The sequence below is a fragment of the Mytilus edulis genome, chromosome 4, assembly GCF_963676685.1.
Source record: "Mytilus edulis chromosome 4, xbMytEdul2.2, whole genome shotgun sequence".
In the NCBI taxonomy this organism is placed as follows: Eukaryota; Metazoa; Mollusca; class Bivalvia; order Mytilida; family Mytilidae; genus Mytilus; species Mytilus edulis.
Genome location: NC_092347.1, coordinates 26,941,362 through 26,966,765, shown reverse-complemented (window position 1 = coordinate 26,966,765; position 25,404 = coordinate 26,941,362). Strand labels below are relative to the sequence as shown.

The 25,404-nt window shown below is 31.1% G+C and overlaps 1 protein-coding gene across 1 annotated transcript; it reads right to left on the bottom strand.

Annotated features, from left to right (window-relative positions):
• Nucleotides 1–289: 289 nt before the first annotated feature.
• Nucleotides 290–952, bottom strand: LOC139521311 (keratin-associated protein 12-2-like). Its single transcript, XM_071314790.1, has one exon. It carries the CDS (start codon nucleotides 950–952, stop codon nucleotides 290–292), a length of 663 nt encoding a protein of 220 aa, XP_071170891.1.
• Nucleotides 953–25,404: the final 24,452 nt, after the last annotated feature.

Genomic DNA, 25,404 nt, shown 5'->3' with positions numbered 1-25,404 from the left:
GTATTTAAAGATGTCTTCTTTTTTCTGAATTTGTTTACGTTCTATTGCATGTTATGTGTGAGTTTCAACTTTCTATTACATGTTGTTTTCTTATTATTCTTATTCTTGTTTCTCGTAGTATATAATATTGACTTATTGTTTCTCATAGTACATACTGATGGTTTTTGTTTTTGATAGTACGAAACGATGGCTTCTTGTTTCTCATATGAAATAATAATGGCTTTTTGTTTCTCATACTACTTTATGATGACTTTCACAAAGTAAATAATGTTGGTTTCTTTTTTTCATACTACATACAGACGGCTTCTTGTTTTTTTTTTATGTAACATAATGCTGGCTTTTTGTTTTTCTTAGTACATAATGATGGCTTCTTGTTCCTCATAAACCAAAATGATGGCTTCTTGTTTCTCATAGTACATAATGATGGCTTCTTGTTTTTCTTAGTACATAATGATTGCTTCTTGTTTCTCATAGTACAAAATGATGGCTTCTTGTTTTTCTTAGTACATAATGATGGCTTCTTGTTTCTCATATTACATAATGATGGCTTCTTGTTTATCTTAGTACATAATGATGGCTTCTTGTTTCTCATAGAACACAATAATGGCTTCTTGTTTTTCTTAGTACATAATGATGGCTTCTTGCTTTTCTTAGTACATAATGATGGCTTCTTGTTTCTCATAGTACATAATGACGGCTTCTTGTTTGTCTTAGTACATAATGATGACTTCTTGTTTCTCATAGTACAAAATGATGGCTTCTTGTTTTTCTTAGTACATAATGACGGCTTCTTGTTTCTCATAGTGCATAATGACGGCTTCTTGCTTTTCATAGTACATAATGATGACTTCTTGTTTCTCATAGTACATAATGATGACTTCTTGTTTTTCTTAGTACATAATGACGGCTTCTTGTTTTTCTTTGTACATAATGATGGCTTCTTGTTTCTCATACTACATTATGATGACTTCTTGTTTCTCATAGTCATAGTACATAATGATGGATTCTTGTTTCTCATTGTACATAATGATGGATTGTTGTTTCTCATTGTACACAATGACGCCTTCTTGCATTTTATACTACATAATGATGGATTCTTGTTTCCCATTGTACAAAATGACGGCTTCTTGTTTCTCATACTACATAATGATTAGGTTTTTTTTATACTACATTTTGATTACTTCTTATTTCTCATAGTTCATAATGATGGCTTCTTGTTTCTCATAGTACATGATGATGGTTTCTTGTTTCTCATAGTATCTAATTATTGTTTCTTGCTTTTCACAATACTAAAGATGGCTTCTTGTTCGCATTTGTATTTGATGATGGCTTCTTTTTTTCATCTGTATTTAATGATGGCTTCTAATAGTTTTTTTTATAGTGAACCAGAAAATCATGCCTTTTTATATATTCCTACTTTTAATAATATTCAAAATAATTTTAAAAAAAAATTCAATCTATGTTGATAATTTGTTCACTCCTATTGGAATAGTGGAGATGAAATGAAAAAGATGATAATATGCACCATTTTCGGTATACGTTGTTTTGTAAGTGATATAAAATCAGTATTCGACATTGCAATGAGTTTCCCAGATAAAATATCAATGCATTATAAGTGTCATGACTAGTTTTCAGTTTTTTGTGAGGATGTTTTAGATGGAATGGTGGTATATATAGTGGCTAGTAGAAAATACAGACGTTAACCCGGAAACATGTGTACACTGGAATAGACAAAAAATATTTCACTTCCCCATAATATGTATAGAATTTGAACAATATGAATCAGTACTTCCCAATGACCTTCAATTTCTCAAACAAAACAAAATGATCAGATCATTGACATTGACACTTAGCCTTTAACTGTCCTAATAACTTAAGAAATCGATTGTGTAATTGGATAACGGCTACATGCTAATGATGGCTACAAATATAGCATTATTGAAAAAGCATATGCAAATCGAATTATTCTGCTTTTTGGTTACATTTCAAATTGTGTAATATGCAATCATGTTTGGAAAGTAAATTACAGAAAATGTTTAATAAAGCCGACAAGCCAGTAGGCCTTAATATTGATGTTTGCAATATATTTTAAAATACATGAAAGATCAATGTTTAATACTCTAACCATTCCGTTACATTGATTGTCTATTTGGTTACGATCATTTTAACTGATACCTACTACTAACTTTGGTTAGATTGAGAAAACACAGCATGACTGCAGGCATTCACCAGGACAATATTACAAAAAAGCGGAGGAATGTTTGTTTTTTGTTTTTTTGTTTTATTTTATTTTATTTTTTTTTTTATTATTTAGATTTTTAGACTTGAATTGGATAGTTAGATGTTTTAAGTATAAAGATCGAGAAAGTCATATGAGGATTTAAACTACGTTGACCGTGCACAGTTCTAGTACGAAGCGTTTACGTTCATCATAAATAGTATGATTCGTTAAACGCTTCACCCAATACAACAACAAAAAGAAGCACAGTGTTCTTAACAATTCCGTCAAGTAATGCGCTCACATTCGGCTTCGAAAGAACCGAATAAATAATAAATTGGCAAATAAGTATATTGTTGCCACATTCTTCAATGATTGCAATAAATGTTTTCTGATAATAGAAAGCTTTCAGCCAGTTTAAGCCAAATTCATAAGTTTTGTCTGAAAGTGTTTGATTTTGATTACATAAATAAAACACAGAATGGAAAAAGCCAATATTTAATAAGACAACAACCCAATGGCATATAAGAATAAAAAAATGTATATACATTGTTTCAGAATAACAGTATCAGAAGGCAGTAGGAATCATAACAAGCACATTTCTATTTCATTATGCTCCAACTTAAGTTGGTTTGGAATCTTAGTGATTGACAAATCAAAGTCAATTCAATTTTTTCTGAAAATATTCTTAATCTCCATTATTATAGTTTATACTCTTGAGGGTTGTCTCATCAGTGATAATCATTTTGACTGATGACATCCTTGTATGACCAATTCCTATGGAATCCATTTAGTTTAGACTATGATTGGTCAATTATATAAGTAGTTCAAAAGAGGAATGTCTGATAATTGATAATGAAAAGAAGCTCAAAAGACTGAATATGTGTTCGTATAATTACCCAGAAATGCGAGTTACGTATCAAAGGTGACAGTTTTCTGTGTAGATTTGATCAGGTGTATGAAGATGATAATATATTAGTTTTAGAATAAACGTTCAAAAATGTAGACCACTAATCTTAAAAATACTTTACGACCTTCACCGACAAACCAATCTTCGCATAAACATATGTCAAAGTTTAGAATATAATTGAACAAACAGAAGAAAACAATATGCCATTTTATTCATGACATTAAAAGCCATGCCTGACCCATATTAACAGTTTTATGGTGATTAACTATCAAGTCCTGTCTATAAGTTATTTCCGTCATATTTATTCGTCTAATTTTAAAAAGTACATACTTGTAGGCAAATTATATCATTATAACTTACAAGATTTTTAGATCACATTTACCTTATTACTGGAAATATCATTGTTTTTTCAATAAACTGTATTATGGTACATACATAGATTTCACATTAACATGTAACTAATATGTTGAAATGAATCTGAATATTTGCACTGTATACAACCAACATCTTTTTGTACAGTGACAACAATCAATTGGAACGAAACTCGTTAGACAAACTTTTGGAAAGATTCGTTCTTTACAAATTCATAGTAAGACGAACATTCTATTCTGAAACATTTTGCAAAACTATCACATACTGAGTATGATAACAGTTAAGTTTGGATATAGATGTGACTATGTGAACATATATTGGTATCTTGTTTTGGAACACAAAATAACTAAGTTACAAAGTCTTTTAGTATAAAGCCCAATTAAGCAATTCAACGGTTGAAGCGTAGTTATTACTTTAATTAATTAATTGGCATATGTCAGACATAAGACATAAAGCTTTATTTAAGTCGGTATATGCAAAACAAGTACAAACATGGATACACTTTTATAATTATTTATGAAATTCACATTATATACCGGAATCTACAGGAAAACGACTAGGCGAATCAACAATTTAACAAAAATCTTCCACAAAAAGGTTAATAATGTAGTCTGACTTGTTTCTGAGCAATATTTCGCTCTGATAACCTTCTTTTCTGTATGTTTATTGGTTAATTGTAATTCGAGTGACACATTGTTCTTATCAAAACGAGAAGTCGAGAATTGAAATTAAAACTCATTGTTAACATAACATCAGAATGATTTATAAATTACTCCTATATATCAACTTTTGTTACACACACAGCTTTCATTAAGGATCACATCACTTGGTTGTTTTCTACTGAGTGCACTGATTAGACACACAGTTCTGTCATACTATCTGTTTTAAAAACACTGACTTAAACACATTGATGTGTTCTACTGTACTGTCCAAAATATATGGTTCTGTTTTACTGCATTGATCAAAATATACGATCCTTCTATTGTACTGACAAACACACGTGGTTCTGTAATATTGCATTGGTAAAAACACATGACTCTATTATACCGTACAGCTTAACTCATATTTCTGTATTCTGTTGAAAGGTTTAAAACACGTGGCTTTGTTCTACTGTACATCTTCACTCGCATCGCATTGGATTTATTGTACTAGAAGGTCTGCAACACATGGCTCTGTTCTACTATACGACTTAACTCTCATGGCTGTATACTGCTGCAAGGTTTAAAAAACATGGCTCTGTTACACTGTACGGCTTAACTCACATTGGATGTATTGTACTGCAAAATCTGAAACACACGGCTCTGTTCTAAAATACGGTTTAACTCACGTTGCTGTATACTGCTGCAAAGTTTAAAACGCAGTGCTCTGTTATACCGTACGGATTAACTCGCATTGGAGGTATTGTTCTGCAATGTTTGAAACACATGGCTCTGTTCTAGTATACGGCTTAACTCAATTTTGATGTATTGTACTGCAAGGTCTGAAACACATGGCTCTGTTCTACTATACGGATTAACTCACACAATTGTATTCTACTGCAAGGTTTGAAAAACATAGCTCTGTTCAACTGTACGGCTTAACTCCCATTGGATTATTGTACTGCAAGATATGAAACACATGGCTCTATTCTTCTGAATTGTTTTAAACATAAGTCTGTTCTGTGTTGTATTGCCTCTATTAAAACAAATGATTCTCAAACGATACTGTTTTACTGCGCATATCAAATCAGATAGGTAGGTGGCTGTGTTCTTTTGCACTGTTTAAACAAATGTCTCTGCTCTTCTTCGCTGAAAAAATCACATGGCTCTGTTATACTGGTCTACACATGACAATTAGTATCAATGTTTGTCTGATTTTAATGACATCACTCATAACACCTTATTAGTCAATTGTTCGACTGTGACGGTAGATAAGAACTGTTTTATTCCTCAATAAAATGACTTGGTTTTCCGTTCCATATCAATTACTAACAACAGTACATGCATATAGAGTTAAAAAAAATTATTTGTGACATGCAATTTCTTAATTTGTAAAATAAACAGAAATGTAGCAATTCAGGTAACGGATAAAATAAATGTTGCGAACATGGCTCGACAGTCTAGTATACTAACGGGACTGGTTATTATTGATTTTATCTAATAACTACACCTCCAGTGTAAATAAAGGCAACAGTACTATACCGCTGTTTGAAAGTCATAAATCGATTGAGAAAAAACAAATCCGGTTTACAAACTAAAACTGAAGGAAATGCATCAAATATATCAGGAAAACAACGAAACAACAGAAAAACTTAAGTGCAACAAAAAAAAACGAACGACAATACAACACACGCAGAAACGAACTTTATGTTAATAATTGCCATTTTTCTGACATGGTACAGGACATTTAAGGAAAAAATGGTGTGTTGAACCTGGTTTTGTGGCTAGCTAAACCTTTCTTTTACGGCAATGTTAAATATAACACTCAAATGACAACATTCCTTGACAGAACTACAATACAAATAAATGGAAGAACATACAAGACAGAGAAAAACACAATACAATACAGCGAGATTCTAATAGCTATTAAAGGTACCAAGATTATAATTTAATACGCCAGAAGCTGTTTCGTCTACATAAGACTCGTCAGTGACGCTTTGGTCAAAATAGTAAAGAAAGCCGAACAAAGATGAAGGGCATTGATGACCAAAAACTAAAAAGGTGTTCCAAATACGGCTAAGGTTATCTGCCTGGGATATGAAAATCCTTAGTATTTAGAATAAAGCTATCATTCAAACATTTTTGTCTTTGATGTAAGAAATTAGTAGTTATTTGCGTATTTCGAAGAAAAGTAAAATCCGAAATTCATTGTATTTTCTTTTAAATCTTACAAATTTGTTTATTCATCATTCAGTTAATTGTGGGAACTATTACAGACAGTTTTGTTTTTGTTTTTTTGTTTTGGCTCTATTGGTTTGGTTTTTTTGTGGGGAGGGGTTTCCGTGGAGATTGTCTATCTTTTTCCTGACCGCAAGTAAGCATTTTACACTTAAGTGACAAAAAAAAACATAAACCATTCAATCTTTTTTACTTTTATATTGCCCTCTTGGTTTCTTTTGAAACTTTACATTGCTTTATGTGTATTGAAGAATACTCACGCAATATCGTCATAATACGGCGTTGCGTCCTTGAATGAAGAAAATGCGTGTTACAATTATGAAACCAAATAATGTTTTAATCGTATTGAAATCAAATTTAAGGAACATGACATGACATGTTGGATTATGCTCATGTTTTATTATCAAAACTGCATTATGTTGTAAAATTCAATGGCCTATTAGCATAATCCCTTTATTACTGTTATAAGATCGTTATATAAACAAAAGAAATATTCAAAAGTCAACATTCGTGTACACTACTCACTTCACACAGATTCGTCAAACCCTTTTGTGTTCATGAGTTATAATTTCAGTGTTATTTTGCATGCAGTAAAATGATGAAATTTTCAATTTTATAGGCATTCAAACATTTCTTTTTTCAATCTTATTTGCAGTATCATTGATTCAAATGTAATCTTGTCGTTTTAAGATCATTTTGAATACTCACGGAATCTCGTCTTAATACGGCATTACGTCCTTGAATGAAGAAAATGCGTGTTACAAGTATGAAACCAGATTATTTTTTAATCGTATTGAAATCAAATTTATTGTCATAAGTATCGAGATGACATTTGTTTTATGGACTTAATTATTCTTTAACTCTTTGTTCACCAAGGTATTTTTGTTTCATGAGACATCTTTAGTTTCTCGTCATCTTACGATTTCATATTGCACAACCTTAATTGCCTTACTAACATGATAATTACGGTACATTTGAATCCAAATAACTCAATGTCAATGAGTATAACGAAATAATATGACCTATTTTATTTTATCGTTTATTACAAACATGATGAGTTAAGCCTTTTTCAACTGATTTTTATAGTTCGTTCTTATGTTGTACTGTTATACCACTGTCCCAGGTTAGGGGGGGTGGGATCCCGCTAAAATGTTTTTAACCCCGCCACATTATTTATGTATGTGCCTGTCCCAAGTTAGGAGCCTGTAATTCAGTGGTTGTCGTTTGTTTATGTGTTACATATTTGTTTTTCGTTCATTTTTTTTACATAAATAAGGCCGTTAGTTTTCTCGTTTGAATTGTTTTACATTGTCTTATCGGGGCCTTTTATAGCTGACTATGCGGTATGGGCTTTGCTCATTGTTGAAGGCCGTACGGTGACCTATAGTTGTTAAGTCTTTTGTGGATAGTTGTCTCATTGGCAATCATACCACACCTTCTTTTTGTTATATGTAAAAATATTTATAAATTCTAGAATTTTCAAAGCATTGAGTACTGAGCGGAAGACACTCCTCAGCAGGCTGCTGTATAAATAAGTAAACGTGTTATCGGACCTAAATGAAAAAAGGGACCCTAAAGGAACATGACATGACATGTTGCATTATGCTCATGTTTTACTATCAAAACTGCATTATGTTGTAAAATGCAATGACCTATTAACATAATCCCTTTATTACTATTATAAGATCGTTATATAAACAAAAGAAATATTCAAAAGTCAACATTCACGTACACTACTCACTTCACACATATTCGTGAAACCCTTTTGTGTTCATGAGTTATAATTTCATTGTTATTTTGCATGCAGTATAATGATGCAATTTTCAATATTATAGGCATTCAAACATTTCTTTTTTAAATCTTATTTTGCAGTATCATTGATTAAAATGTAATCTTGTAGTTTTAAGATCATTTTGAATACTCACGGAATCTCGTCTTAATACGGCATTACGTCCTTGAATGAAGAAAATGCGTGTTACAAGTATGAAACCAGATTATTTTTTAATCGTATTGAAATCAAATTTATTGTCATAAGTATCGAGATGAAATTTGTTTTATGGACCTAATTATTCTTTCGCTCTTTATTGGTCACCAAGGTATTTTTGTTTCATGAGACATCTTTAGTTTCTCGTCTTCTTACGATTTCATATTGCACAACCTTAATTGCCTTACTAACATGATAATTACGGTACATTTGAATCCAAATAACTCAATGTCAATGAGTATAACGAAATAATATGACCTATTTTATTTTATCGTTTATTAAAAACTTAAAAAAATTATTTATAAATTCTAGAATTTCCAAGCATTTAGTACTGAGCTGAAGACACTCAGCAGGCTGCTGTATAAATAAGTAAACGCATTATATGACCTTAATGAAAAAGGGACCCGAAAGGAACATGCATTATGCTCATGTTTTATTATCAAAACTGCATTATGTTGTAAAATTCAATGGCCTATTAGCATAATCCCTTTATTACTATTATAAGATCGTTATATAAACAAAAGAAATATTCAAAAAGTCAACATTCATGTACACTACTCACTTCACACAGATTCGTCAAACCCTTTTGTGTTCATGATTTATTATTTCATTGTTATTTTACATGCAGTATAATTATGAAATTTTCAATATTATAGGCAGTCAAACATTTCTTTTTTAAATTTTTTTTGGCAGTATCATTGATTCAAATGTAATCTTGTAGTTTTAAGATCATTTTGATGATTTTTCGAACTTCATAAAAATTAATCAAAAATGAAAATATGTCAAAATTTTGTGCATTTATCCTAAATATGTTCAGGAAGAACATACTTAAATAAACCCAATGTCAGTTAGCATTGACGACCTAATGAGCATGTGAGTGAAACAAATAATGTAATTAACTTTGAGTCCACACTAGTAAATATATATAACAAAGACTATAAACAGAGTAACGAGTAGTATAGAGCCATAAGATAACACAAGGAAACAGATTAAACAAATTCAATCGAATAGTTCCTCCCTAAACAAATTACTTTGAGATAACACAAGTAAACAGATTAAACAAAAACAATCGAAGATTTCCTCCCTAAACAAATTACTGTGAGATAACACAAGTAAACAGATTAAACAAAGTCAATCGAATATTTCCTCCCTAAACAAATTACTGTGAGATAACACAAGTAAACAGATTAAACAAAGTCAATAGAATATTTCCTCCGTAAACAAATTACTGTGAGATAACACAAGTAAACAGATTAAACAAAAACAATCGAAGATTTCCTCCCTAAACAAAGTACTGTGAGATAACACAAGGAAACAGATTAAACAAAAACAATCGAATATTTCCTCCCTAAACAAATTACTGTGAAATAACACAAGTAAACAGATTAAACAAAAACAATCGAAGATTTCCTCCCTAAACAAATTACTGTGAGATAACACAAGTAAACAGATTAAACAAAAACAATCGAAGATTTCCTCCCTAAACAAATTACTGTGAGATAACACAAGGAAACAGATTAAACAAAAACAATCGAAGATTTCCTCCCTAAACAAATTACTGTGAGATAACACAAGTAAACAGATTAAACAAAAACAATCGAAGATTTCCTCCCTAAACAAATTACTGTGAGATAACACAAGGAAACAGATTAAACAAAAACAATCGAAGATTTCCTCCCTAAACAAATTACTGTGAGATAACACAAGTAAACAGATTAAACAAAAACAATCGAATATTTCCTCAGTAGACAATAGCCGTGAAATATAATGGCATAAACCAGATCGTGATGTAAAACTGCAGTCTGTTCCTTTTATGCTGGATTCATAGGCGCATAATAAGCCATATATTGTGAAGGAAACAAATTGTTGTAAGATGTTTATTTGTATTACGTTAGCTATTTAGATTACAATATAAGTTCCACAACGATGCCTTACAAAAACCAATACAAGGACGTTACGTAATCTGAAAGCTAGTCTGTTTCTCAGGTACACAACTGACATCCACTTGGGTCCACTCGTAGTATCTTCTATTCTAGGAATGAAATACGCGTCTTCGATCGTCTAATCGTTCAATTTTCTGTTATCAACGCACTGGCGTCACGGAATATCTTTCTCTTTCACTTAAAAGTAAAATCACAAAAATACTGAAGTCCGAGCAAATTTCAAAACGTAAAGTCCCTAGTCAAATGGCAGAATCAAAACTTCAAACACATCAAACGAATGGCTAACAACTGTCATATTCCTGACTTGGTACAGGCATTTTCTAAAGTAGAAAATGGTGGATTAAACCAGGGTTATGTCAAGAAACGTCTCTTCCTTTTTCTGAAACGGTTCATCGAAATATACAAGACCTTATTGATTAATATTTCGTATCAACTTCCCTAATGATACACGATGGTCTTGGAGTATAGATTTAAGATAATGGCTTTGTTTATTATATTAATAACGTATTATAGTATTCTTTTTTTTTTGGTAAGCTAGTTCTTTTACTGTTTATTCTATGTATGCTGGCGTTTGTTTTTGTAGCAGTTCAGTGTTTCTTTTATTCTGTTGGTATCCTCTTATAGTTGATGTGTTTCCTTCGGGTTTTGATTGTGACCCGAATTGTCATTGTGTTATTGTGCTATGGTAAAAACATCTTTTCTTTCGTTTTTGCTAACTGTGTGCATTGTCTATATGTTTTTTTCTTCGTTGACATACTTGTTTGTTTTATAGCGATTAAGATTGTAACACAATGTTGACTGCTGTGTCCCTATTTTTTACACTTTTACATATCATGTTTGTTTGTTTTGTTCATACAGTGTTGTCAATATTATGGAATTTAATCCGATTGTCATACAAGTTAAAGGTTTAGCTAGCTATAAATCCAGGTTCAGTTCTTTAGTTTCTACAATAAGATAATGCCTGTATAAAGTCACGAATATGACAGTTGTTATCCGTTCGTTTAATGTGTTTGGGCATTTGATTTTGCCGTTAAGGACTTTCCATATTTGAATTTTCCTCGGACATTCGGCATTTTTGTTATGATACGGTTAACAGATTAAAACAAGCTGACTTAAAGGTCGATATCACATGTGAGGAAGGTCTGATGTGCAGTTCCTGAAAAAAGATGCAACTAAAATTTCATTGGGCGGAAAGAAAAAAATCGTTTGACAGTATTCCCGTCATTCGGGAATAATTTAACCGTTAAACTCTTGCTAAATTACGGAAACTATTACTCCTATAACTCATTAATGCCAAATAGAACACGACTATACGACAATTATTTTAATGTGCAGTCATGATCTCTCATTAGTAAATATCGATGACTGATATCTATTTCGGTTGTTGAGAAGTATTCATAAATATAACTTCCTTGCTTTAAAAACGAGGCACAATATGATGTTATGAGCAACTTGAGAAGTTAAGTTTAAAGATCTATAAAGAAATGAAGATTTTCAGTAATTTTTATACATTTTTCTTGAGAGCTTCTAGAAAATTCATATCAGGATCCAATTTAATATGCTTTACATTGTGAGGTATTTTATTGCCATATTTTATATAAATAATTTCCCGATTGGTTCTAAGAGGGGGTATTATTAGTCAGCAGAAGCTCACTGTTTAGCATGCTCGTCTTCTGGTGTAAAGTTAGTATTTGAACTGAAAACATAGTTGAAAACCGACGTACAACCATGCGCTCTGTATGGGCCTGTCCCAAGCCTGTAATTTTGTGGTTGTCGTTTAAGGCTATATATCGTATTTGTTTTTCGTCTGTTAATTTGTACACACATACGTTAATTATTTTTCTCGAATGATTTTTTTTTTTATCATGACACTTTGTGATTTCGGGGCCTCTTATAGCTTACTATGTGGTATTGGTTTTGCTTATTGTTGAAAGCCGTTATGTGACCCATAGTTGCTAATAAGTAAAATAACAAAAATACAAACTCCGAGGATAATTCAAAACGGAAAGTCCGTATTAAAAAGGTAAAATCAAAAGCTCAAACACATTAAACGACTGTCAAATCCCTGACTTGGTTTTTTTTTCATACCATAAAGGAACCGGTTCATACAATTTACAATAGGAAACATTCTACAATATCATTTACTTTTATTGTTTTCTTTGTGGTTTTTTTCAATTCGAAGAGACGCTGCCGAATTTCAAACATAGCCAACACCCATCAGTGACATTCTACATAGCGTAGGTCATCTACTAGTATTACATATTGGTACGTCTCTATATTATATAATGGCTTGGCATTTATATATGCAAGACTAGCCGAGTTGTAAGCTTTTTAAGCTTGTTTTAAAATTAGAATATTGTCAATCGGCTCAATTGCAAATTCATAATAGTTACATTGTACCACATTTTTTTTATAAACTGCGAAAAGAAATAGGCAGAACTAAATTAACATTATGCTGGCTTATACTAATATTTCAAGCAATAATAAAAACGAGGCGTGATTTCCACTAATTATATAGTTGTTGACTTGTTTCCAATTGTGCTGTGGTCAAAACTTTGTGTAAAGTTTCTCATTTCTAACTGCATAGTTACTTGTTTATAGCGTAGTAAATATGGATACTTAATAATAAGTGGCTGAAGTGTTTTAATTATCAACGAAGGTCACTCAAGTACAAGTTAATAATAAAATTAGTGGTTTATATATTAAAACTCATCTTCTTGGCAGTATTTCGATAGAACTGACTATAAAGTACATGATATCATAAAAGATAGTATAATTATAATTACTTTTTCTTCTCTGGTACTGGTGCATTTTTATTATCTTAAATTCAACACTACTTCAAACATTAATAGCAATAGACGGATAACATGGAGATCAAATTCAAACCAGAATTTTATAATCTTATTAAGCCATTTTTATTTTGTTTTAATTTATTCTAGAATTAATTCCTGACAAATCGAGTACCATTTACCGTCAGAAATTGAAAGTTGTTTTCTAAAATGTTTTTTTATAGAACACGTCTGCTTGGAATTACTTTTTAGCATTCAAAGGGTTGACTAAAGTTTGCCTAACAGCACTGATAAGTGTTGAAGCAAGCTTACGGGTGTGGGATTTTCTCGCTGTATCGAAGACCCATTAATGGCCTTCGGCTGTTTTCTGCTTTTTGGTCGGGTTGTTGTCTCTTGGACACATTCCCCATCTCCATTCTCCCAATGTTATGTCTATTCATCAACAAGAGTGCTGATTTTATGATCAAGAACATACGTCATTTGGTTCTAATGGATCGTTGTCTCATTGGCAATAATACTATATCTCCTTATTTTATATTTCCTTATTGTATGGATTGGTTCATGCATTTAGGATGCGAGCATGAGTGTTGTCTGTTGTAACCTTTAATTCAAGTCCACTGGGATATATAAGTTCGTTGGGATACATAAATTCACAGGGAAATATAATTTCACATTTATAGAATATTGAAAAAAAAACCTTATCAAATGAAATGCCTTCTAGTTTAAAACTGTTTTCCATGTGCGTTGTTTTTTCTTTAGGGTTTTGTAAAAAGGACTACAAAATCAATGCAACTTGTACGGATGTACACTTGTTTAGAATTAATTTGAATTGAAGGCTGACAGTCAATATTTGCCAGTTAAACCCTGTCCCATATTCGTGGCTCGGTTTAAAGTGGGTAACATCATCCGTGATTGTTTTGCATCATTTATGTTTTAATTGCATTTCTTTAATTGTTTCTGTTCAATTTATTCACAACTTGTAAGGTCGATGGATGATTAAAGACAAGATTCAAAACTTCCAGGTTAGGTTTATACTGTCTTAATGAAGTTTATCCGACAAACAAACATTTATTTCATCTATTACATTTTGTAACCTGTAAACATGTCTTTTGTGTCTCATTTCTTGTGTTTTGAAGAACAACTGCTAATTTCTAACTTTTTTCGTGTTGTTTTCTTATTCAATAAATTTACTATATTTCATGTTAATTATAGACAAAATTGTAATATTAAATATGTTATTGCCGTTTTGTTCAAATTAGTCCGTCAAAGAACAGCCTTGTCAGCGGATGAATATGATATATGTCATGTTTAGGGACGATAATTGATCCGTTTTCTCGTGTTAGGGGAAATTAAGATATGTACGGATGATTTAATATTTTAAACCGGAAAAGCAGTAGTTTGTGAGAAAAAAACATTAATATTGGGAAATAAACTTTTGACCTTACATTTATATTCAATAATTTATAAATGAAAATAGATCATAAAACTTGATGTCAATTTTCTTTGACAGTGAATTCTGTTTTAGTTAATTATCTTAACTACGCCAGAACAGTATTGGAAGCCCAATAAATGTTTAGTACTGTAAGAGTTAACAACTATGACTAGAATACAATAACAAGACCACATTAAAACGTCAAGTAAGCAGGTTTCAAGTAAAGTAGTAACACGAAATAATACTATCAAGACGTCCTTCCATAAATCTTTTTTTTCTGTTCTGACTTTGAAAAAATGACTACTTTTCGCCCAATCGAAATGGTGCAAGGACATATTTTGTTTCATATTATTAGAATTATTTTCAATATTATCGGTATTAAACTTGATTATCGACACATGAAAGTTTGTCAGCATTGTCAATCTTTTTAACGTTAAAGTACCAATAGTTCGGTCACTACTCAATTAAGTTTGTCGATAACGTAGCTAATTTTGACGGTAAAGAAATATCAATTCGATCACTTCTCTGTTACGGGCTGTACCATAGTACAATGGCAATGACGGGATGTATAAGTACAAAGCCACGTCATATATGTATCGTAGAAACATAAAACGGCATATAGACAAAGCACCTTAGCAAAAATGAAAGACAAGAATATCAAAATAATTTACAATAACACAATAACGGGATGTCTAAGTACAAAGCTACGTCATATGCATCATAGAAACATAATAAAAAGGCATATATACAAAGCACATTATCAAAAATGAAAGACAAGAATACGATAATTATCATAAAACAATAACATAATGACGGGATGAACAAGTACCGAGCCCCACCAAATGGATATCAATAAAAACAGACTAAACAGTAAAAGTCATATTCATTAAGACAATTAAAAGAAAAATATAACACATGATAAACATGATAAACAACGTCAGTACCCATAATCTATACTTCATGACCATTGTGTATTATTTTGAAGTTGATAAGGAATACTTATCAACAAGGTCTTGGTACCATCCAAACTTATTTATAAAAATGACGAGACGTTCTTTGACATACTCCTGGTTCATCAACTTTTGACTCAGACACTGGTGACGTTTTACAAAGTTTCAGTAGGAGCAGCAAGCTCTTGAATACCGAATACGTAGGGAAATGTTTATCCCATATACAAGTGAAGTTGGTATGTTGCTACTAAGGTGGGGAAAATTGATAATTACAAATTAGAAATCGTCTCATTTGTCATAGATTGTGTTACTGATATGACCGTGTATGCCATATTCGAGGTAATAAAAGGTCTAAAAATGAGGCGGAGGAAGCCATGTCTGTTGTTTCTTTGATTTCAAGTTCTGGTGGATACTATATCAATTAATGGAATCCTTTCAGAAAAAATAGGATTGTTAATAAAAATAACATCATCAATATATCTGAAAGTGAAATTAAATCATCTCATTGTGATTGGCTGACAGCAACTTCCCGTTATTTTTTAATTAACATTCAGATCAAAATGAAATGCAACGGTCATGATGACATGAAGTTCCACAATAAAGTGCACAGGTAAATAAAAGAAAAACTCGATAGATATCGTGTTTCATGATCCGAGCAAAAAATGTAATTATAAGTTTTGAATTTTAACGTTGACCGTTACGCGGTTGAATGACTATAAACCAACTAAAGAAAAACACAAACTAGCTAAGGAAACTATGTTCATCGAGAGGAAACCATAGAATTTAACAAATTGCACCTCTTTTGCTTTAACTGTATCATTATCAATATCAGTCATATAAAAGTACTGGTTACAACGGAAAAGTCATGATCCTATGAATCAATCAAACTATCATTAGTTTAGAAGTAATGGAAAATCAGTTTTTGCGTAATAGCAAATGTATCTCTTAAAACAAAATAAGGTATAAAAAAGAACGAGAATAGTTTTAGTAAATTAAGATTGATGGATATTGAAATAGGGTTTTGGTTAAGATGAGCTTTCAAGTAAAGTAATAAGGGTCATAGATTCTGTCACGTCATTTCTCCATTAAGTTAGATTATACTGTAAAGTTTTAATGGAGATTGATGACATGCTGGGTCATCAAGATGTAGTTATACATATTCCCATTTTCATTCTCAATTTTATGTAGAATATTTAACTCTCATAGTATTTATTGATTATAATGATGTCTTTTATTAATAATCCGGGTACGCTTGCCAATATATAAATAATAAAATGTGGTATGATCCAATATAAAAATTAGAAGATGTGGTATGATTTCCAATGAGACAAAACTTCACCAGAGATCAAATAACATTGAAGATTTCGACTGGTCTTCACTGAACAATAAGCAAACCCCTTATCGAATAGTCATCAACAAATGTAGGCGACAGCTTATATGACAAAACATGCCATAGATATTATACCATAACTAATATGACAATCAATGACATAGATGTATGCTATAACAAATGACATAGATGTATGCTACAACCAATGACATAGATGTATGCTACAACAAATGTAATAGATGTATGCTACAACAAATGAAACATGAAACATGAAAACTTAATTAAACGCCTATTTCTACACATATACAATATGTATCCAATGGCGTTGTACATAAATGACATATAAAATACAAAAATACTATACAAAAATACAATATGTATGTACTATACCAAAAATTGAAAATATATACTGTGATACACAAGAAAAAAGTCAGAAAAGTTCGAAATAATTTTCGAAATACAATGTTTTCAACCGACATTTAAAAGTATCCAAAGATTCAGAGTTTCTTACATTTGTACCTAGTTCATTCCACAATTTTGGCCCAATAGTACTAAAGCTTCTATCTGAAAAAGTTTTGTTTTTGTTATATGGGACTCCACAACAACCAATAGATGACTCTGACGACCTTAATGAACGTTTCGACACTTGAGGATTTAACAAATTGATCAAATATGACGGTGCATTACCTACATGACAGTTGTACATATATGTTAAGATTTTGAATGTAATTCTGGCTTTGATTGGAAGCCAGTGTAAGTCAAACAATGCCTACTTGGCACTATCATACTTAGTACGGTTTAACACAAGTTTGGCACACATATTCTGTATACGTTGCAATTTATATAAATCATTTTGTGAAATTCCAAAAAGTATAACAGTGCAATAATCTAAATGTGATATAACCAAAGATAAGACCAAAGTTTCAGTTGCTTCTTTCGATAGATAGGATCTTATGCACTTTATTTTGTAGTAGTTCATCATTGCTGTCTTACATTTTTTAGTAATATGGTCTTTGAAGTTTAGAGTCTCATCCAGAAAAGCTCCTAAGTACCGTATACAAATAATTATTTCTTTTGTCTGACATTTAGAGAGTTGGTGTCGACTGCCAAAGAGAATAAACTCTGTTTTCGCATTGTTCATTTTTAGTTTGTTACTGTTCATCCAGGTGTTTATATGAACAGCGCAGTCCTGTAAGTCACGAATTGCATCCATCTCATTCGTTAATGTTGGCACGAAACGTTTATTAGCAGTATGGTCGTCGCCAAATCCGTACACAGTAATAGATGGTGGAATAATGTAGAATAGAGTTCCGGCGTAGACTTAATAAAGCCAGAGACCTAAATGACATAGATGTATGCTACAACAAATGACATAGACGTATGCTACAACAAATGACATAGATGTATGCTATAACAAATGACATAGACGTATGCTACCACAAATGACATAGATGTATGCTACAACAAATGTAATAGATGCAGACAACAGCGCAAAATAATAAACTGACTGAATAGAAATATCACTTGTTTGAACTTCGAATTACTCCTTTATAATTTGAAAAAAAATATAACAACAAAAGAAGCATGGTCAATGCCTTAGAGGATATTAGAGAAATTAGTTTACAAATGAACAGTAACCTGCGTATATATTATGTCACTACTTTGGATTCCAAAGTTGCTTGAAAAATATCAATACTGCTATTTAAAAAAAGTACGAGAAATTAGATAGCGAGTATACATCTTATTTGTATTATTTATGGTATGTCGTATCCCGGATTAACGTTCTTCGTGCTTCGTTATCAGGGTCGTTGTTCAGATTTTTATGCGGCGTTGATTGTTGTTGTAAACTGATGTCATTTGAATTTCTAACGATTCATTTGAAAAAGAAAATCAATCGGAAGCTCACAACAAGAAAAAATACAACCACAAACATCTGTATTTACATGGGCTTCGATTGATCCCGTCATTATAAATAAACGCCAGACAAGATAAAACAGATCTATACGTGTTTTTTTCCGCAGTTGGTTTTTTCATTATAGAAGTTGACGCTGCCATAGGCTTCAAATTCATTAATGTTGGGGTGACTTCTCGGTCACGGTTAAATTATACTTCCCATCGCTACCATTTAATAGCAGAACAGAGATGTATTTTTCTGACAACAATTAGATTGACAGCCTATCAAAACAAATTAGTTTATTTGCTCGGAGTGATAGATTTCATTAAGAAACATTTAAATATGATACATTCATACTACATACAACCGTTCATATGTACCAAGGATAAGGAAGGCAACATGTGAGTATATTTATTTACCTTACGAAGATCGAGACTAAAACAGCGATGTTATAGTTGTTTTGTAAGATTATATAGATTCTATGGATACACATTTCACTAACGATTTTCTTCTTATAATGCTTATGTTGTATAGTGTATTTTGTTTTTATCTTGTTTCTATTCATTTATATGCATTTTTTTTTATTTATTTAATTTTTTTTTATTTATTTTTTTTTTATTTTATTCTTTTATCATAAATATTTTAGGGGGAATAGTCATTTTGTCGCCACTATTCCCTTATTTTCTATGAATTAACACTTATGCAATGTTATACAATAATTATAGTTTTCAAATGTTTGGTAAATTTTAAAATGGTCCAAATATTTTTAATTTTTTTTAAATGTACGTTATAAATGACCCAAAGTCATTTGCAAACCTGACTTACTTTTTAACTTGCTCATTTATTGTTCCTCGTATTTAATTTCATCTCTAAAGAGCCATCATTAAGACTAAGTGCTGCAATAAAAGCAATGTTTATTTACATGAACATACCATTCGATGCGAATCGGATGGTTTCTTCTTCAATATTTGCTAATACCTACACCTAAAATGAAGTTTTTACTGATACCAATATACTATTTTTTCATCAGTTTCAACTTTCATTATTTCCTTTCTAATTTTTCAAAATAAAATATGCCTTTAAATTGTTATAATCCCATTGTTACTTTTCTATGCTAAACAAAATCGAAGAGTAGACGAAATTATTAGGTCTATAGAAAAGATAGATATTCATTTTCTCATTGGCAAGTTCTATTGAAAGTAGGGTTTAGATATTACCATTTGCCCAGGCCTAGTGAAAATTTTGTCGATAGGGTTTAGATATATATTCCTATTGGCACCAGATCTAGTAAAAAATTCATTGATAGGTTTTCGCTATTCTTATTGGGACCATTTCTAGAGAAATGTTTATCGATAGGTTACCCATATTCCTATTTGCACCAATTCTAAAGAAAATTTTACCAATAGGATGTAAATATTCTTATTGGAACAAGATCTAGTAAAAAAAATATCGATAGGGAGTATCAGATTATTACATGGCATTTTTCATATCGCATGTATTATCAGCCATAGGTTCAATATCAGCCCAAGAGCCGCATGGCTCGAGGGCTGACAATACGTGCGATATGAAAAATGACATGTTATGATCTTTTTATCATATGCTTCAACAATGGAGAAAAATAACAGCTGGAATTATATATTGATCGTTTTACGTGGTTCCCAAATAGAAGTTCAAAGAGTGAAAAGTTCACGGACGTCGGACTCCAAATTTCATACATTCGATATGAAATCTTTCTATCTTAAGCCTCAAGAAGAAGAAAAATATTTTAATATGGACGAATCAACAAACAAAAAAACAATTCAACAATATACATAATGAACACTGTTTGGAAAAGTCAGCTTTTCTTAAAGTAACTTTCTAAATTATGTTTGAAACTTTTAAAAAATACATTTATATAGTAATTTTTTTGTTGGTTTTTTTTTTGTTGGTTTTTTTTTCTGATTATTTTACACAATATACTTTCAAGTATTCAAATATCGTTTTGTGCACTACTTTGTAAATCAATGTTCTTCACTGAAAACGTAGCATTTAGGTGTAATTTCCGGAATTTGCCAAATATCACCGGAATGCCATGGGATAACGTTACGGAAAGGCATGTGATAACAATCGAAGCATGTGATACACTTTTCATATCAGCCCGCTAAGCACCAATTCGAAAAATATGGAATTTACGTTAATTTAATGCTATTATCATACAGTAAAAATCATATGTTATTTAGTCTAAGTATATGATTATAGATATTACTACATCATTGTGTATTTGCACCAGACCTAGTGAAAAGTTTGTCGATAGGGTGCAGATATTAATATTAGCACCAGACCTAGTGAAAAACTTATCGATAGGTTACCCATATTCCTATTGGCACCAATTCTAATGAAAAGTATACCAATAGGATGTAGATATTCTTATTGGCACTAGATGTAGTTAAAAGCTTATCGATAGGGAGTAGATATTGCTATTGGCACCAGTTCTGGTGAAAAGTTCTTCAAAAGGGGTGCAGATATTACTATTGGCACCAGATCTAGTGAAAAAATTATCGATAGGTTACCCATATTCCTTTTGGCCCCAGATCTAGTGAAAAGTGTATTCATTGTTCCTTTGAATAAATTTATTCTTATCAATCTAACTTTATAGTACAATCTTTGAATATTGTCTTTATCGGTTCTGACTTTGAAGACCGTATGGTGACTTATCATACTTGTTACCCTCTTTGCCATTTCATTGTTCCTTTGAATAAATTTATTCTAATCAATCTAACTTTATAGTACAATCTTTGAATATTGTCTTTATCGGTTCTGACTTTGAAGGCCATATGGTGACCTATCATAGTTGTTACCCTCTATGCCATTTGGTCTCTGTTGGATAGTTGTCTCATCTCATTGTCAATCATACCGCATCTTCTTGTTTTTAAAACTATCCAAGAAGTCCTACATCCTGGTTATGCGTATATATCACAAGGTCATGTTTTTCTCAGACTGTTTATGTTGTGTAATTTCACCGCTGTCTCAGGTTATAGAGGAGGACTGGGCTCTCGCTTTTTGTTTTTTTCAATTATTTATTCATCTATTCTTTCTTTTGATTGAGTAATTTGTTTTGTTTAATTTTTGTCAATAGATTACGTGTGCAGTACTACGTAAGAAAAACCTACTTCATATAATTTCTAAAAAAGATGGCTGTAGAAGTTTTGGTGACTTTGTAATTGATGGTTTATATTTCTGTACTGATCATTATAACTGTAGCGTCGTTTAATGAGTTACTCAGTGGTGTATCATTACGAAATATGGACACATCTTCTTGGTAAATCTAAAAATAACAATTCCTGATTTTTTTTACGTGTCGGTATTTTATGAAACTTAACACCACTCGTCGGCGAATACAATTCAAGTCGAAAGTAGAAATGATAGTGTCCAGTAAGTTAATTAAATCATATGTCTTTTATACATAAACAATACTCTAACGGTTTTTCATTTACGTGTTAAAATGATGCTTTCATATAATCAGAATGTTGCAGCAACAGTTTGAACGTTTGTTGTGTTGTACGGTAAATAAGAAACTCTTTGTACAAGTCGTGCATACATGAATTAAATTCTTCAGCAGTACATAAATTCATAACTCTATCAAATAAAGGTTGCAATCTGATTAAAATTTAGATCTATTGCTAATCGCATACTCGTCGAAATACTTTTCTAAGCATAGTGGAATCACAAATCTAACTTTTATAATAAGATTAGAAATGGTTGTAAATCATAGTTTAATGTGAATTTTGTTCGTCAATTAATGGGAAAAGGATTTGTTTTCTATATGAAAAAAAATAAAATAAAATACTATACTCAAAAGGATTTATTTTGCTTAATTTATTTTGTAGCACCAATGTTTTAATTTTATAAAATATTAGCTTTGAGCCTTTCGGACATGACTTTGATTTTATCAGTTGTAATCTTGGCTGTGAAAGACATTTTATAACAGTATCTTTCACTTTAGATTTCAAATTAATCTTCCGTTTGTATTCAATTGCCTAGTGTTGATATTTTTTCACTAAGATAAATTGAAAAAAAAATGAATTTAATTTGCTTTCTAATATGAAGCTTGCTATTAAGGCTGCTCATTAATGCATGTTAACGTTTATGGAGCTTGTGTCTGAATTTATACATGCTCGTCAAGCTGGATTTGGTTTTTATCTACTCGTAAATCTTCTAAACCTCTGAATAGGGACTATTGCACGTATTATATTTTCGCATGTTGAAGATATGATCTTTATAAGCAATATATATAAACATATTTTTTTTTAAAGAACAGATATTTTGTCTTTCGAATTCTTATGATACTTTCAATTATAGTGTTTGTAACGGTAGAACAACACATTGAAAATACACCATTCTCGACTTAATCTCTTGTGATATATTTATTTTGCCTTGAAAATCAACATAAGAAACGTAACTAATGGTAATCTTAGAATAGCAGTGTTGGTCGTCTTTTCTTAGTCTGTATTACAATTGATTGTTTGTTTTTATTTATAAGCTATTTTGTTTAATCCACCATTTTCTGCATACGAAAATGCTCGTACCAAGTCAGGAATATCACAGTTGTTATCCATTCGTTTGATATGTTTATGTTGTGTAATTTCACCGCTGTCCCAGGTTATAGAGGAGGACTGGGCTCTCGCTTTTTGTTTTTTTTTCAATTATTTATTCATCTATTCTTTCTTTTTATTGAGCAATTTGTTTTGTTTAATTTTTGTCAATAGATTACGTGTGCAGTACTACGTAAAACAAAACCTACTTCATATGATTTCTTAAAAAAGATGGCTGTAGAGGTTTTGATGACTTTGTAATTGATGGTTTATATTTCTATACTGATCATTATAACTGTAGCGTCGTTTAATGAGTTACTCAGTGGCGTATCATTGTGAAATTTGGACACATCTTCTCGGTAAATCCAAAAATAACAATTCCTGATTTTTTTTACGTGTCGGTATTTTATGAAACTTAACATCACTCGTCGGCGAATACAATTCAAGACGAAAGTAGAAATGATAGTGTCCAGTAAGTTAGTTAAATCATATGTCTTTTATACATAAACAATACTCTAACGGTTTTTCATTTACGTGTTAAAATGATGCTTTCATATAATCAGAATGTTGCAGCAACAGTTTGAACGTTAATTGTGGTGTACGGTAAATTAGTAACTCTTTGTACGAGTCGTGCATACATGAATTAAATTCTTCAGCAGTACATAGATTTATAACTCTATCAAATAAAGGTTGCAATCTGATTAAAATTTAGATCTATTGCTAATCGCATACTCGTCGAAATACTTTTCTAAGCATAGTGGAATCACAAATCTAACTTTAATAAGATTAGAAATGGTTGTAAATCATAGTTTAATGTGAATTTTGTTCGTCAATTAATGGGAAAAAGATTTGTTTTCTATATAAAAAAAAAATCAAATAAAATACTATACTCAAAAGGATTTATTTTGCTTAATTTATTTTGTAGCACCAATGTTTTAATTTTATAAAATATTAGTTTTGAGCCTTTCGGACATGACTTTGATTTTATCAGTTGTAATCTTGGCTGTGAAAGACATTTTATAACATTATCTTTCACTTTAGATTTCAAATTAATCTTCCGTTTGTATTCAATTGCCTAGTGTTGATATTTTTTTACTAAGATAAATTGGAAAAAACTGAATTTAATTTGCTTTCTAATACGAAGCTTGCTATTAAGGCTGTTCGTTAATGCATGTTAACGTTTATGGAGCTTGTGTCTGAATTAATGCATGCTCTACAAGCTGGATTTGGTTTTTATCTACTCGTAAATCTTCTAAACCTCGGAATAGGGACTATTGCACGGGTTATATTTTCGCATGTTGAAGACATGATCTTTATAAGCAATATATATAAACATATATTTTTTTAAAGAACAGATATTTTGTCTTTGGAATTCTTATAATATGTTCAGTATGACAAATGTGAACAAGTTCCTGAATTGTTCTTTTGACCAATTATTTTGTCAGAATAATTTACTGTTATTAAGTATTTGTGACTTTCTCCCATTTTCCTTACTTTTCCCATTATTTCCTCTTTTCTTGACACCTTTCTTACACTAAAAGCTAATCTATTTTTATTATTTTCTTCTAACCTCGTCTGAACCATTAACATCTAGTTTCATGTTAAACCTTCTTTTTATAGTAATTGTAACGGTAGAACAACACATTGAAAATACACCATCCTCGACTTAATCTCTTGTGATATATTTATTTTTCCTTGAAAATCAACTTAAGAAACGTAACTAATGGTAATGTAAGAATAGCAGTGTTGGTCGTCTTTTCTTAGTCAGTAATACAATGGATTGTTTGTTTTTATTTGTAAGCTATTTTGTTTAATCCACCATTTTCTGCATACGAAAATGCTCGTACCAAGTCAGGAATATCACAGTTGTTATTCATTCGTTTGATGTGTTTGAGCTTTTGATTTTTCCATTTGATTACAGATATTCCGTTTTGAATTTTCCTCGGAGTTCGGTATTTTTGTTATTTTCCTTTGTAACGTCACTGACCGAAATTTATAATGGCGGTAGAACAACTAATTTTGGTAGGTATTCGTTGAATTTGTACCGACTTTCGCAAGTCTGATCCTAAATGCTTCTATTTTTCTAACTTTTCATTCAAACGAGGACTTAAATAAGGGCGGATCCAGTCATTTTT

Coding starts and splice junctions, on each gene's coding strand:
- LOC139521311 (XM_071314790.1), bottom strand. CDS start 952: ATGAGAAACAAGAAGCCATCATTATGTACAAAGAAAAACAAGAAGCCG.